Raw genomic sequence first — 17,365 nt, 5'->3', positions numbered from 1 at the left:
ATGCATCATTGCTATCTGCTTCAACAACTTTGTGGAACCAAGTTTCATGTTCTAACCTACTCAGTGTGAAGAAAGTCCTCCGTTAATTGCCATGTTTATTCCAGAGTCTTCATAAACCACTGTGCAGAGTCACCAAAGAAGCAGAATTCTTATTTCTCCAACCAAAATAAACCATCCAGCCATCTGCAAGTCTGTCTACAGTTGTTATATTTTGGCACAGAATCCCCACATTATTAAACACATCTCCACTTTCACCACTTGTAATTTCAGTGTTAAAGTAAATGGAGAACAGAGGACTGATGTAAGTTTACTTGAATAAAACATTGCTCTTTGGTAACGACAAGATTGGGACTGCACAGGCTGGACACGCTAATAACTTGCAGCCTTGAGATAGTTAAAGACAGAGTATAGATTTGGAACTCTACTATGGACCAGAAATGTTTCATTTTGATCTCTCTGCTGAACTAGTTGCTATAATTCTAGTCAGAGTAGGAAAGTAAAAGGCCAAGACTAGGGGGGGTGGTGGGTGGGGGGTAAGTGAGGGGGAGGGGGAGGGGGAGGGGGAGGGGGAGGCGGTGGGGGAAAATGGGACAACACCCTGACTATAATTTCATCTACATACATTATACACAACTCAAGGAGCACACACTGTCTTAAAATAATTGTAGACTCATTTTTTGCTTTTTTCAAAAGAAGATCAAATGTAATTTGTCTTCTTTTTAAATCTGAGGGAGCAGTGGGGTGGAAGAAAATATGTTTAATGCACATTCAATACTTGAAAAATGCCAGACCCACTTTCCTTGTGTCAATGAGTGTCAGGGAGTCCTTGCTTGCTAAAAAAAACACATCCATTGCCAATACAAACAATTAAGCAAAGCAACAATTTTATTAAATGTAGTGAGAAAATAATCTGCATTTGATTACCAGGACCTTTTGCAGGTTGTAGAGGAATACTCACAGTAGAATACAACTGAGAAAGTGAGGACTGCAGGCGCTGGAGATCAGCGTCGACAGTGTGATGCTGGGAAAGCACAGCAAGTCAGGCAGCAAATGTCGGTTCTCCTGCTCCTCAGATGCTGCCTGACTTGCTATGCTTTTCCAGCACCAAACTCTCGATTAGAATAGAACTATGACAATTTGCTTTTACAATGTCACCAACACAATAAAATCTTACAAGGCACTTGAGTGTTATCGGACAAAAATTAATAAAGGTGATTATATTAAAGCAGTTCATCAATTTATTTGGAGATGCCAGTGTTGGAGTGGGGTATACAAAGTTAAAAATCACACAACACCAGATTATAGTCCAACAGGTTTATTTGGAAGCACTAGCTTTCAGAGCACTGCTCCTTCAGCAGGTGGTTGTGGAGTATAAGAAGTAAGCACTCCAAAAGTTAATGCTTCCAAATAAACCTGTTGAACTATAATCTGGTGTTGTGTGATTTTTAACTAAATGGGAAAAGGTGGGTTTTGTAAAATGGTTTTTCAAGAAAGGGGATGCTTTGAGACAGTTTTAGAGTTCAATGCTAAGGTAGATGAAGGCACTTAAAAATTATAGCGTTGAATTGGAGAAAAAAAAAACGTATGGCTAGAATTAGCATTGCTCAGAAATCAGACAGGATTGTAGTGCTGTTGAATGTTACTGAACACTGTTTGCCCATCCCCAATTTCCCTTGAACTGAGTGGCTTGTTAGGCGATTTCAGAGAGCAGTTAAAAGTCAACCATTGCTGTGGGTTTGAGGTTATAGATATCAGACTGGGTAACGATGCCAGATTTCCTTCTCTAAAAGACGGTAATAAATCAGATGGAGTTTCACAACAGGAGATGATAACGATGACAATTACTCAAGACTAGCTTCCAATTGCCCATAGGATTTGAATCCAAGGCATTAACCTGGGCTTCTGGATTACTGGTCCAGTGACATTACCACAATGCCACCATCTCCTTCTACAGCTTAATGAAACAGTGGGTATAGGACTGCAATCAAGAAGAGGCTCTTGATTTGATTTCCCATCTGACATCTCATCCCCATTCTGCCCAGGAAACTCTCAGGCTCGTTTTAGTTTCCCCTTTAGCCATAACAAATGTTGTAATTCAGTGCAGACCTGGGACCAATCCAAGATTTTCCACAGTCTGCAAGTCTCAGTATTATTTTGCAGCTTTACAATATTTAATATCTATACATATTAAAGAGATAAGGGATACACAATTAGACACCACACTGGTAGAAACAAGTTACATTATATGGTTCTATACATTTGTATGCATCAACCGAAGTTGGGTTGCGTTTAAAGCAGAGCCACCAGTAAAGTATTGAGAGCGCTGGAAACCGAAAGTAATAAGTGCAGAAAATGCTAGAAATAATCAGCATAATGGGCAGCATCTGCACAGAGAGAAATACTTCAGATCAATGACAACATTTGTTCAGCGAACATTTCAGCATTTTCTCTTGTCATTAAGGCCAAGGTGAGATCTGATGGAGAGGTTTAAAATCATTCATGATTTTGTTGGACAGCACACAGATTTAGGTGAATGGAGAAAGCAGAAATGACAGGAAGAATGTATTCACAATTCATGGCTAGGATTTGGAATGTGCTGCAGAATAGGAAGATGAATACAGATCCAATGGTAGCCTTCAAAAATAAACTAGATAAATGTTTGCAGGAGGAAAAATTACAGCTCTTTGGGAAAGTAGTGGAGGGAAATGGGACTAACCAGATTGCTTCTTGAAATAGTACTGACCTGATGGCTCAAATGAAGTTGGCCTCTCCTGAACTATCCTGTTTCTGTGAAAAACTGGATAGCCCCAAGGCTCTTAGAACATGCAACTGACAATTGTTTTTTTAAAAAAAAGAAATTAAGTCCATGGTTTCAATGACTACAGACAATCTTACCCACTGTTTTACAAGAAACACTTAACACTACCCTATATTTGAAAACGCTAGACGATTGAAGGGTCAAGAACCTTTACAAACACGTGCAACTGTAACAAGTTTGCCAAGATAATTTCCCAGAAGGGCAATAATGCTTCCAATGGATCATAACGGTGGCTCAATGGTTAGCACTGCTGCTTCACAGCACTAGGAATCCAGGTTCGATTCCAGCCTTGGGCAACTGCATGTGGAGTTTGCACATTCTCATGTCAGCGTGGGTTTTGTCCGGTTTCCTCCCACAGTTCAAAGATGGGCAGGTTATGTGAATTGGTCACGCTAAATTGCCCACTGTTACAGGGATGTGTAGGTTAGGTCCATTAGTCAGGGGAAATGTAAGGTAATAGGGTAGGGGAATGAGTATGGGTGGAATACTCTTCTGAGGGTCAGTGTGGACTTGTTGGGCCAAATGGGATTCTACGATAATCTATGGAACATAGCATTGGCAATTATTGAAGATTGGGGAAATGACACTGACTTTTCTCTTAGCAAGGAAGCTGGATAGTATGACAATCTCACTACACACTGTTTCCCACAACAATATCTATGTAGTCTCCTCTAACCTAACTTTAAAGTCCACAGGTAAGCGACTCAGTGTTATTGACTCGGTGTTCTTGTTTTGGAGACAAAGTGTACAGTCATGGCAGCGCAGGCGGTGGAATGTTCCTCCTGCAGGATGTTTGAGGTAGGGGTGACCACCGATACTCCTGCCGACTTCGTCTGCAGGAAATGCAGTCAGATCCTGCTCCTCACCGAACGAGTTAGGGAACTGGAACTGGAGTTGGATGAACTGAGGATTATTCGAGAGGCTGAGAGGGTGATTGATAGAAGCTACAGGGACATAGTTACGCCGGAGAACAGAGGTAGCCGGGTAACAGTTAGAGGTGGGAAGGGGAAGAAGCAGGCAGTGCAGGGTTCCCCTGTGGTCATTCCCCTAAATAATAAGTATACAGCTTTGGAAACTGTTGGGGTGGGGGGGGGAAGAGAGCCTTGCGGGTGTAAGCTGCAATGAAGGGGTTTGTGGCGTGAGGTCTGGCTCTGAGACTCAGAAGGGAAAGGGGGAGAGGAGGAGAGCGCTAGTTATAGCAGACTCTCTAGTTAGAGGGACGGACAGGCAGTTCTGTGGAAATGGGCGAGACTCTCGGATGGTTTGTTGCCTCCCGGGTGCCAGGATCCGAGACGTCTCGGACTGTGTCTTCAGAATCCTTAAGGGGGAGGGTGTGCAGCCAGAAGTCGTGGTACACATTGGCACCAATGACATAGGTAGGAAGAGGGGTGGGGAGGTCATTCAAGAGCTCAGGGAGTTAGGCTGGAAGCTAAAAGCTAGGACAGACAGAGTCGTCATCTCTGGGTTGTTGCCGGTGCCACGTGACAGTGAGGCAAGGAATAGGGAGAGAGTGCAGTTGGACACGTGGCTGCAAGGGTGGTGTAGGAGGGAGGGCTTCAGGTATTTGGACAATTGGACTGCATTCTGGGGAAGGTGGGACCTGTACAAACAGGACGGGTTGCACCTGAACCAGAAGGGCACCAATATCCTGGGGGATAGGTTTGCTAGCACTCTTCGGCGGGGGGGGGTTTAAACTAATTTGGCAGGGGGATGGGATCCGGACTTGTAGTCCAGCAAGTAAGCTAGCTGTGTGTCAGGATGTCCAAGACTGTAGGGAGGCTGTGGAAAAGGTAGCACTGACAGGGAATACTTGCGGACACAGAGATGGGCTCAACTGCATATACTTCAACACAAGGAGTATCAGAAATAAGGTGGGTGAACTTAAGGCGTGGATCGGTACCTGGGACTACGATGTTGTGGCCATCACGGAAATGTGGTTAGATGAGGGACAGGAATGGCTGTTGGAGGTTCCTGGTTACGGATGTTTCAATAAGATTAGGGAGGGTGGTAAAAAAGGAGGGGGGCTGGCATTGCTAATTAGAAATGATATAACGGCTGCAGAAAGGAAGTTTGAGGGGGATCTGCCTTTGGAGGTAGTATGGGCTGAAGTCAGAAATAGGAAAGATGCAGTCACCTTGTTGGGTGTTTACTATAGGCCCCCCAATAGCAGCAGAGATGTGAAGAAACAGATTGGGAAACAGATTTTGGAAAGGTGCAGAAGCCACAGGGTCGTAGTCATGGGCGACTTCAACTTCCCAAATATTGATTGGAAGCTCTTTAGATCAAGTAGATTGGATGGGGCGGTGTTTGTGCAGTGTGTCCAGGAAGCTTTTCTAACTCAGTATGTAGATTGTCCAACCAGAGGGGAGGCCATATTGGATTTGGTACTCGGTAATGAACCGGGACAAGTGATGGGCTTGTTCGTGGGTGAACATTTTGGTGATGGTGACCACAATTCTGTGACTTTCACCTTGGTTATGGAGAGAGATAGGTGCGCACAACAAGGTAGATTTTACAATTGGGAGAAGGGAAATTACGATGCTGTAAGACAGGATTTGAGGAGCATAAGTTGGGAGCATAGGCTGTCAGGGAAGGATGTGGTGGAAATGTGGAACTTTTTCAAGGAGCAGATACGACGTGTCCTTGATATGTATGTACCTACCAGGCAGGAAAGAAATGGTCGTGTGAGGGAGCCTTGGTTGACGAGGGAGGTTGAATGTCTAGTAAAGAGGAAGAAGGAGGCTTACATAAGGTTGAGGAAACAGGGTTCAGACAGAGCAGTGGAGGGATACAGGATAGCCAGAGGGACCTGAAGAAAGGGATTAGGAGAGCTAAGAGAGGGCATGAAAAATCCTTGGCAGATAGGATCAAGGATAACCCCAAGGCATTTTATGCGTATGTGAGAAACCTGAGAATGACGAGAACGAGGGTAGGTCCGATCAAGGACAGTAGTGGGAGATTGTGTATTGAGTCGGAAGAGATAGGAGAGGTCTTGAACAAGTACTTCTCTTCAGTATTTATGAACGAGAGGGACCGTATTGTTGAAGAGGAGAGTGTGAAACGGACTGGTAAGCTGGAAGAGATACTTGTTAGGAAGGAAGATGTGTTGGACATTTTGAACAACTTGAGAATAGACAAGTCCCCCGGGCCTGACGGAATATATCCTAGGATTATGTGGGAAGCAAGAGAGGAAATTGCAGTACCGTTGGCAATGATCTTCTCGTCTTCACTGTCAACGGGGGTGGTACCAGGGGACTGGAGAGTAGCAAAGGTTGTGCCCCTGTTCAAAAAAGGGAATAGGGATAACCCTGGGAATTACAGGCCAGTTAGTCTTATTTCTGTGGTAGGCAAAGTAATGGAAAGGGTACTGAGGGATAGGATTTATGAGTATCTGGAAAGACACTCCTTGATTAGGGACAGCCAGCACAGATTTGTGAAGGGTAGGTCTTGCCTTACAAGTCTTATTGAATTCTTCGAGGAGGTGACCAAGCATGTGGATGAGGGTAGAGCACTGGAAGTAGTGTACATGGATTTTAGTAAGGCATTTGATAAGGTTCCCCATGGTAAGCTTATGCTGAAAGTCAGGAGGCATGGGATAGAGGGAAATTTGGCCAATTGGATAGAAAACTGGCTAACCGGTCGAAGGCAGAGAGTGGTGGTAGATGGTAAATATTCAGCCTGGAGCCCAGTTACAAGTGGAGTTCCGCAGGGATCAGTTCTGGGTCCTCTGCTGTTTGTAATTTTTATTAATGACTTGGATGAGGGAGTCGAAGGGTGGGTCAGTAAATTTGCAGATGATACGAAGATAGGTGGAGTTGTGGACAGTGAGGAGGGCATTTGTCGTTTGCAAAGGGACTTAGATATGATGCAGAGCTGGGCTGAGGAGTGGCAGATGGAGTTCAACCCTGCCAAGTGTGAGGTTGTCCATTTTGGAAGAACAAATAAGAATGCGGAATACAGGGTTAATGGTAGCGTTCTTAGTCAGGTGGAGGAACAGAGGGATCTTGGGGTCTATGTTCATAGATCTTTGAAAGTTGCCACTCAGGTGGATAGAGTTTGTAAGAAGGCCTATGGTGTATTAGCGTTCATTAGCAGAGGGATTGAATTCAAGAGTCGTGAAGTGATGTTGCAGCTGTACAGGACTTTGGTTAGGCCACATTTGGAGTACTGTGTGCAGTTCTGGTCGCCTCACTTTAGGAAAGATGTGGAAGCTTTGGAGAGGGTGCAGAGAAGATTTACCAGGATGTTGCCTGGAATGGAGAATAGGTCGTAGGAGGATAGGTTGAGAGTTCTCGGCCTTTTCTCGTTGGAACGGCGAAGGATGAGGGGTGACTTGATAGAGGTTTATAAGATGATCAGAGGAATAGAGAGAGTAGACAGTCAGAAACTTTTTCCCCGGGTACAACAGAGTGTTACAAGGGGACATAAATTTAAGGTGAAGGGTGGAAGGTATAGGGGAGATGTCAGGGGTGGATTCTTTACCCAGAGAGTGGTGGGGGCATGGAATGCGCTGCCCGTGGGAGTGGTAGAGTCAGAATCATTGGCAACCTTTAAGCGGCATTTGGATAGGTACATGGATGGGTGCTTAATCTAGGATAGAAGTTCGGCACAACATCGTGGGCCAAAGGGCCTGTTCTGTGCTGTATTGTTCTATGTTCTATGTTGTGTATTGTTGTACTGCAAAAGCACGCCAAGGGGAAGCTATGCAGAGGGCCCAAACTCACTCATCACAAATCCCTCAGGGTAAGCAGAATGCATCTAGTCATGTCTTCATTGTCACTGAACTTACTGAGCTGTCAAACCCCACTTCTAATCTGCAACGGCGAAAGATCACGTTTCGTGAATCCCAAACATGAATTTCCAGGTTCCATTGACTAAACTAAAAGAAATCTGAAGTGGAAATAGCATTTCACAAGCATCTTCAGATATCTTAAATCCAATACCAGCACCTCCAAGTCATTATAACCAAAACAAGTACTTTTGACATTTCTGTAATTTGGGAACAGTGGCACCCAATTTATGGGCAGCAAAATCCTATAAACAATACAGAAATAACCAAATCATCTGTGGGTTTGTCTTATAAAGGTTTTGGATGAAAGGATAAATGCACAACATTAAGGAATCATCGAGATGGATTTATTCAGATCACTTTTACATTCAGCATCAGAAGAGTATGCATTTAACCAAACCACTAATTGGAATCACAATCCAAATTTAAACGCATAACATGCTGATACTAGCGAGACACACAATGTTACAGAATGAGTTGGCCTCAATCTACAGTGGACAGAAAGGCGCACCTTCAAGATTTTTTATTATGTGTAATCTGCTAAATATATTGAAATGTTCAAGATATTATTCAGTTACTGTATTTTGTTCCCATGTCTTGGAGTCAGAGGTTATTATAATTACACGCAACCTTTCCAAATCAACAATAATTAAAGTTGTTAGTCATAAGATCAAACAGCCTAATAATATTTTCCTTGTTCAATTCAGCAGCTTGCAGGACCACTGTGCATAAAGCCAGATTTCAAATAAGAGCAAGCTTGAATTGTGTAAGTATTTAGTGGGGAAACCTCAATGCAAATACGCTAGTACTAAAGGGAGTGTTACTATGCTATTGGATGTGCTACCTTTTGATTAAAATATTAACCCGAAATCCTACTTGACTGCTTAATTCAATATGAAAAGCCTATCGGAGCATGGAATTCTGCCCAACATCCATCCCTTAAATAACCTCTCAAAAAAGATTACTATCATTAGCAAAATGCTGTTTGTGGGAGCTTGCTGTGGACATATGGGTTGCAATGGCCCCAGTGTAGCAAACCGACTACCTGTACACCTCTAAAGAACTTCAATGCCATAAAGCACTTTGAGACATCAGTGTGTGAAAAGTGCTTTATAAATGTAAATCTTTCTCAAACAAACCAATCCTACGGTCTGCTTAGAAATGGATTGCAGTCACCTGTAAGAGCTCCAAATTAGATAATTTTTGTTACCTTGGAAGGGATGTGGGCATCATATTTAGTACTAATCCCTAATTTCCCTCGGTAAGAGGTGGACATCTGCCTTATTAAATCACTGAAGTCCCTGGGTGTAACTGCAGCCACGGTATTAGGAAGCGATTTCCAGCATTTGGAGTAAGTGACAACAAAGGAACATCAAAATCAATTCTAAGTCAAGATGGTGGACACCTTGGAGGAGAACTTATAGGTTGTGTCCTTATCTTAAGTGGTTAAAATCATGGATTCAGAAGATTCTGTTGTCATAGCCTTGGTGGGTTGCTGCAGTGATGGTGCACACTGTTGCCACTGTGTTTCAATGGTAAGGGAATTGAGGACGGTGGAGAAGTTACTAATTAAGCTGTCTGCTTAGTCCTAAATGGTGTCAAGCTTCATGAGTGATGTTGGAGTTGCACTCCAAGCAGAGAACATCATATTATACATCTGCCCTCTGCCTTGTAAATACTAAACAGATTGTGGAGACAGGAGTCTAGATTAGAGCAGTGCTAAAAAAGCACAGCAATTCAGGCAGCATCTGAGGAGCAGTAAAATCAACGTTTCAGGCAAAAGCCCTTCATCAGGAATACAGGGGAGTTGAGTTACTTGTACTGGAATTGCCAGCGCATCAACAGTAAGAGGTTCAGTAATGGTAATGTCACTAAAGGTCATGGGGTGACAGTGGAGCTCTCTCTTATTGGAGATGGCCACTTCCTTGCATTTTTGTAGCATAAATGTAATTTGCTACTTTTCAGCCTAAGGCAGAATATTGACAGGTCTTCCTGCAAATAGACAAAACTATCTGGCAAGCTCTAAGTGGCAATGAACATTGTTCACCTATGATTGCACATCTGCACTTCTAACCTAATGATGTAAAGGAGAAGCTGAAGACAGTTGGGCCTGGGACACTATCCTGAGGTACTCATACAGTGATACCCCAGGACTAAAATTATTCAAAATATGAACATTTGTTGAAGCCAAAGTGGATGCCCTTGGGTACTGCTCACAAAGTCCCAAAAGATTCATTCATGTGTGACAGGAGGTATGGGACTTAAGATTTATAAATATAGTTACAACATTAATGCAAAATCACACCGTCAATTAAAACTGACAGGAATATCACATCCACTTGAGGAGGACTGAAGCGAAAAAGATTGAATTCAGCAAGGTTGACTCCTGCACTTCATGGATACCAGATCATGTAATTCATCAATTGGAGGTTTCTCAGCATGGGGGGGGGGGGTTCCAATGTGCCCACCCTGACCCAGAGGGGAGACATGTGCCAGGAGAGGGGCATACACCCAGCCCAACCCAACCCAGAGGAGGAGGGAGGGTCATCTGTCCACCCCGACCCGGAGATATGGGGGGGGGGGGGGGGGGGGAAGCATGTGCCCATCATGACCCTGGGGGGAGGGGTCAGGTGCCCACCCTGAAGAGTGGAATGTTGGGTAATGCCCCGCCCGCGCATGCTCCTCACCTTCCCCTTCAGGTCCAGCACATAAACGGCCGAGGCCGACATCTTCCCGCTGCCACCTCCTCCTCACTCCCTTCGGTCTGTCGCGGTTATCCCGGGCGGACTGGCGCTCTCTCTCTCTCTCTCTCTGCCAGCAAAACCAAACTAAAAGGGAACTCACACCCCGCTCCGACCCGCTATCCTAGCCGCAGCGTCACCATAACAGTAGCGTCACTTCCGTGCACCCGCCAACATCGCACGCTCTAATTGGCCTGCTGTCGCGGTGAAGCCGCTCGGGAGCCCGCACGCACGCGCGCGAGCCCCGGTCACGTGCCTCGGCCGCTTAACCGTCTTCAAGGGGTCGTCCATCAGCGTGACGCCATCTGAGCCTGAGCAAGGAAGCTCCTCAGGAACGGACATGGACGCTCTGGAGGGAGCTGCACTGCCAGGCCAGGCTCGGGCAGGAGAACAGGTGCTAGCGTTCTGAGAGAGGTGGTATAAATGATGGCTCTCTGCGACCTGGTGGGTAGTATTGCTGCCAGGGACCTGGGTCCGATTCTAAGTCTGTGTGTGCCGGTTTTGCACTTACTCCCTATGTCTGCATGGATTTCCTTCGGTTTACTCCCACAGCCCAAAGATGTACCACTTGGGTGGATTGGCGATGTTAAAATTGCCCATAGTGTTCAGGGATGTATTGGCTAAGTGGTTCAGCCATGCATGGGATGTCCTGCAGAGGGTTGACGTGGACCTGTTGGGCCAAATAGCCTGTTTCCACACTGTAGGGATTCTGTGAATGCAGAGATTGATGGGCAGAGGGCAAAAGTGTGGCTAATGGATTGAACACATCAGAAGGCTCTGCCCACCGCACTGAGGTGGCAGGCCCTGGTTTAGGATAAAGGGAGGCAAATCAGAAATATGATTACGTACAGAGTTTGCAGGAAGTGTTGTCGAGGTAACTTGTGGAAGTTAGTGGACTTGGAGTGTATAGTCAGCAGTCGGCCCACTCTGGAAATGAAGAGCAGTCTGTAAAGGGAATAGAAGAAGCAGGAAGGAATGAGGTGATGGTGAGAGAGCAAGTTGGAAAGTCAATTAAATCTTCATGTTCATGATGGGAACATCAATAGAGTGCCCAAAATTATACTGTTCTACCTGGGGTGGATTTAGTACCTGCCATTTTGTAGAGTTATACAGCATAGAAACAGATCCTTCAGTGGAGTCACCCCATTGGACACATAGCAGACAATTTACTCAATTTGCATTACTATAACAACAATGTGGTACTGATCAGATAATTCTAGTTAAATCGCACTTTCCTACTGACTTGTAGATCCTTTAATATTCTAATATGAGTCTAATGTCACTCTTTTTGGTCTGTCCTCACTCTTTTCAACCTACCTACTTTAATTCCACCCCCCCCCCCCCCCCCCACTCACCATTCTCACTGCATAGTCTTTGAACTTTTAAAAGTTGATTGGGGGCAGATGTTTGCAGGTAAAGGTACGGCTGGAAAATGAGAAGCCTTCCAAAATTAGATAATGACAGTCCAGAGACAGTATATTCCTGTCAGGTATAGACAGGAGACATCAAGTGTACCCTTAGAGGATAAAGGCAGTAGGAGTTTACTTAAGAGGGAAATCAGTAGGGCAAAAAGAGTATGTGAGAAAGCTTTGGCAAATACGGTTAAGGAGAATCCAAAGGGATTTTATAAATATATTAAGGACAAAAGGGTAACTAGGGAGAGAGGCCCCTCAAAGATCAGCAAGCCACCCAATGTGTGGAACCACAGGAGATGATGGAGATACTAAATGAGTATTTGGCATCAGTGTTCACTGAAGAAGGACATGGACAATATAGAATGTGGGAAAATAGATGGTGACATCTTGAAAATGTCCATATTACAGAGGAGGAGGCGCTAGATGCCTTAATATGCATAAAGGTGGATAATTCAACGAGACCTGATCAGGTGTATCTGAGAACTCTGTATGAGGCGAGGGAAGTGATTTCTGTGCCCCTTGCTGAGATATTTGTATTGTCACTAGTCACAGATGAGGTGCCGGAAGACTGGAGTTGGCTAACATGGTGCCACTGTTTAAGAAAGGTGGTCATGAAAAGCCAGGGAGCTATGTACCGGTGAGCCTGACATCGATGGTCGGCAAGTTGTTGGAGGGAATCCTGAGGAACAAAATTTACATGCATTCGGAATGGCAAGAACTGACTAGGGATAGTCAAAGTGGCTTTGTGCCTGGGAAATCATGTCTAATGAACTTGATTGAGGTTTTTGAAAAAGTGATGAAGAGGATTGATGAGGGCAGAGTAGTGGACATCATCTATATGGACATTTGGTAAGGTGTTCAACAAAGTTCCCCGTGGTAGACTGGGTAGCGTGGTTAGATCTCGTGGAATACAGGGAGAATGAGCCATTTGGATACAGAACTAGCTCAAAGGTAGAAGACGGGGTGGTGGTGGAGGGTTGTTTTTCAGGCTGGATGCTTGTGACCAGTGAAGTGCCACAAGGATCTGTGCTGGGTCCACTACTTTTCATCATTTATATAAATGATTTGGAGATGAACATTGGAGGTATAGTTAGTAAGTTTGCAGATGACACCAAAATAGAACGTGTATTCGACAGCGAAGAAGATTACCTCAGAGTGCAACAGGATCTTGATCAGATGGGCCAATGGGCTGAGGAGTGGCAGATAGAGTTTAACTTAGATAAACATGAGGCGCTGCATTTTGAAAGCAAATCCCGAACACCTCGAGCAAATCTCCCTGCCGGTATATTAGTCCCCTTCCAATTCAGGTGCAATCCATCCTTCTTGTAAAGGTCACTTCTATCCCAGAAAAGATTCCAATGATCCGAAAATGTGAATCCTTCTCCCTTACACCAGCTCTTCAGCCACACATTCATCTGCTCTATCCTCCTATTCCTACCCTCACTAGCTTGTAATTCGGGTGTAATCCCTCAAGGACCTCCTTTTTAAACTCCTGCCTAACTTTTTCTATATTCTCCCTTCAGAATCTCATCTTGTCCCTTCCTATGTCATTGGTAACAATGTGTATAATGACCTCCTGCTAGCCCCTCTCCCCTTTTGAGAACATCCTGTACCCTCTCTGAGACATCTTTGATAATGGCACCAGGGAGGCAACACACCATTCTGATTTTTCACTGCTGGCCGCAGAAACGTTTGTCACTCACAACTTCCCACTACTATCCTTAATTGGCCCTAATCTTTCTCTAGTCATTCTTTTATTCCTGATATACCTTGAGAAGGAAAGTTTGCTTTCCTTTATTGTTCAGAGCATTGAGTATAGGAGTTGGGAGGTCATGTTGCAGCTGTACAGGACATTCGTTCGGCCACTTTTACAATATTGTGTGCAATTCTGGTCTCCCTCCTGTTGGATGTTAGTAAACTTGAAAGGGTTCAGAAAACATTTACACAGATATTGCTGGGTTGAAGGTTTTGAGCTATAGGGAAAGGCTGAATAGGCTGGGTCTGTTTTCCTGGGAGTGTCAGAGGCTGAGGGTGACCTTATAGAGGTTTATTATATCATAAGGGGCATGGATAGGGTAAATATACAAGATTTTTTTCCCTAGGGTGGGAGATACCAGAACTGGAGGGCATAAATTTTTTCACTCTCACCCAAAATCTAAATGGGACCTCAGGGGTAACGTTTTCATGCAGAAGTTGGTGCATGTATGGAATGAGCTGCCAGAGGAGGTGGTGGAGGCTGGTACAATTATAACATTTAAAAGGCATCTGGATGGGTATACAAATAAGAAGGGTTTAGAGGGATATGGGCCAAGTGGGACTAGATTAGGTTAGGATGTCTGGTTGGCACAGATTAATTCAACCAAAGGTCTGTTTCTGTGCTGCACATCTCTATGACTCTATATTTATATTTAAATAGTGCCTACTGTTACGGCAAGGTGAGAAGAGGGTGAACCAGCTCCCTTTCAAACTCATCAGTTGGCCACAATACAGATTTAATAATCCTTTTTAGACTCCAGGACAACCCTCTCTGAAACAAAAATGTAGTTATCACTCTCTGCTGTATCAGTAAGAAGACAATTATGAAGTTTTCTTGTGTAAAAGAAAGAGCAATTTTATTATCTGCCTACCTTGAGAAAAATAATAACGATGCAGTGTCAAGCACACATACACACAAGTCCAAAGTTTAAAAAAAGGAATGCTTCTATCACAAAATGAAGATTAAATGCTGGCTTTTGTATTTGAATGTCTCACTTCATTATTTCCAAACTGGATCATTTCAGATGAAGTTTTTCTTTGCCAATACATGAAATTTATCATCCAAGTATAATCAAAATAGGAGACCAGGGTTTCTTCATGGCTGGCTTGGTTGGCTAGTTTTCATGTCAGAGCCGTACAGCACAGATACAGACCCTTTGATCCAATCTGTCCATGCCGACCATGTAGTTACTTAATGTCTGCTGTATTAGTAAGAAGGAGAAAGTGAGGACTACAGATGCTGGAAATCAGAGTCAAGAGTGTGGTGCTGGAAAAGCACAGCAGGTCAGGCAGCATCCGAGGAGCAGGGAACTGATGAAGGCTTTCTGACCGAAACGTAGATTCCCCTGCTCCTCGGATGCTGCCTGACCTGCTGTGCTTTTCCTGCACCACACACTCAACTCTGTATCAGGAAGAAGACAGTTAAGAGGTTTATATGTGTAAAAGAAAGAGCAATTTTACTGTCTGCCTGCCTTGAGAAAACTTAAAAAAGACACAATCCTAAATTAATCTACACCATTTGCCAGCACTTGGCAAATCTTAAAAAACTCAATAAGATTTATGAGGCATAACTTGCTCTTCACAAAACCATGTTGACTATCCCTAATCAACTTATTCCTCTCTAGATGATAAATCCTATCTCTTATAACCTTTGCCAACACTTTACCCACAACTGAAGTTAGACTCACTGGTCTATAATTAACAGGCTTGTCTCTACTCCCCTTCTTGAACAAGAAGGCAACGTTTGCTATCCACCAATCTTCTGGCATTATTCTTGTAGACAATGACGACATAAAGATCAAAGCCAAAGGCTCTGCAATCTCCTCCCAGGCTTCCCAGAGAATCATCGGATATATCCCATCTGGCCCAGGGGGCTTACCTATTTTCACACTCTCCAGAATTGCTAACACCTCCTTGTGAACCTCAATCCCTTCTAATCTAGTAGCCTGTATCTCAGTATTCTCCTCGACAACATTGTCTCTTTCCAGTGTGAATACAGAAAAATGTTCATTTAGTGCTTCCCCTATCTAGACTCGTAAAGATGTACAGCACTGAAACAGACCCTTTGGTCCAACTTGTCCATGCCGACCAGAATATCCCAATCTAATCTAGTCCCGTTTGCCAGCACTTGGCCCATGTCACTCTAAATTCTTCCTATTTATATACTCATCCAGCTGCCTTTTAAGTATTGTAATTGTTCCAGCCTCCACCACTTCCTCTGGCAGCTCATTCTAAACACACATCGCCCTTGCGTGAAAAGATTGCCCCTTAGGCCCCTTTTAAATCTTTCCTCGCTCACCCTAAGTCTTTGCCCTCTAGTTCTGGACTCCACCACCACAGGGAAAAGACCTTGTCTATTTATCCCATCCACACTTCTCATGATTTTATAAACCTCTATGAAGTCACCCCTCGGCCTTCGACGCTCCAGGGAAAACAGCCCGAGCCTATTCAGCCTCTCACTATAGCACAAATCTTCCAACCCCAGTAAAATCCTTGTAAACCTTTTCTCAACCCTTTCAAGTTTCACAACATCATTCTGATAGGATGGAGAGTAGAACTGCATACAATATTCCAAAAGAGGCTTAACCAACATCCTGCACAGCTGAAACATGACCTCTCAACTCCTATACTCAATGCTCTGACCAATAAGGAAAAGCATACCAAACGCCGCCTTCACTATCGCACCTGCGGCTCCACTTTCAAGGAACTATGACCCTGCACTCCAAGGTCTCTTTGTTCAGCAACACTCCCCAGGACCTTAACATTAAGTGTATAACTCCTGTCCAGATTTACCTTTCCAAAATGCAGAATGTCACATTTTTCTACATTAAATTCCATCTGCCAATTCTCAGCCCATTGCCCCATTTGATCAAGATCCTGTTATACTCTGAGGTAATGTTCTTTGCTGTCCATTATACCTCCAATTTTGGTGTCATCTTCAAACTTCCTAACTATACCTCCAATGTTCACATTCAAATCATTTATATAAATGACAAAAGGCCATGGACCCAGAACGGATCCTTGTGGCACACCACTGGTCACAGGCCTCCAGTCTGAAAAGCAACCCTCCACCACCACCCTTTGTCTTCTACCTTCAAGCCAGTTCTGTATTCAAATGGTGAGTTCTCCTTCTCCATGTGATCTACCTTGCTAACCAGTCTACCATAAGGAACCTTGTCGAACGTCTTACTGAAGTCCATGTAGATCACATCCACTGTTCTGCCCTCATCAATCCTTTTCGTTATTTCTTCAAAAATCTCAGTCAAGTTCATGAGATGTGATTTCCCACCCTCGGGGTCATGTTAATTGTCCCTAGTCAGTCCTTGCCTTTCCAAATATCAGATGATCTTGTTTATTCCCCATTTCATGAAGATTAGATAATCTCAGTGGTCAGCTGATTATTGCAGCCATTTACATCAGTGTTTTGTTGTCTTATTAAAACCAGTTCCTTTCATGGAACTTCCAGGTGTTAAAATATTTAAAGAAATTCCACAAAACTCATCATCTTCTGAGGGAATAAATACCTTCTCAGCTCTGATTTAAATATGTGACTATTTATTCTGAGATAGTGCACTCTTGTCCTAGATTCTCCCAGAAGTAACCTCTCTGCATCTACCCTGTAAAGGTTCCTAAGAATCTTGTATGTTTCAAGAAGGTTACCTCTCATTCTTCTAAATTCCAGTGAGTACAGGCAGAACCCACTCAACCTCTCCTCATTAAATGGTCTCTGATATTAGTCGAGTGAACCTTCTCTGGACTGTCTTCAATGCCAGTGTATCTTTTCTTAGATAAGGGGCTGAAAACAATTCACAGTATTCCAGCAAAACCTCCATACTTCCATTAAGAA

General features: G+C 43.9%; 1 protein-coding gene across 2 annotated transcripts in view; it reads right to left on the bottom strand.

Annotated features, from left to right (window-relative positions):
• Positions 1-10,525, bottom strand: part of LOC140494459 (AP-1 complex subunit mu-1) — a 103,496-nt gene extending 92,971 nt beyond the window's left edge. The window contains exon 1 of one of the 2 annotated variants that reach the window (XM_072593639.1): positions 10,295-10,525. In XM_072593639.1, coding sequence (XP_072449740.1) covers positions 10,295-10,336 — 42 coding nt within the window. In that variant the 5' untranslated portion in view covers positions 10,337-10,525. The remainder of the gene's footprint in view (positions 1-10,294) is intronic. The other variant, XM_072593638.1, reaches the window with a different exon arrangement.
• Positions 10,526-17,365: the final 6,840 nt, after the last annotated feature.

The sequence above is a fragment of the Chiloscyllium punctatum genome, chromosome 24, assembly GCF_047496795.1.
Source record: "Chiloscyllium punctatum isolate Juve2018m chromosome 24, sChiPun1.3, whole genome shotgun sequence".
In the NCBI taxonomy this organism is placed as follows: domain Eukaryota; kingdom Metazoa; phylum Chordata; class Chondrichthyes; order Orectolobiformes; family Hemiscylliidae; genus Chiloscyllium; species Chiloscyllium punctatum.
Note: the sequence above shows the minus strand (reverse complement) of the source record. Positions and strands in the feature narration are given on the sequence as shown.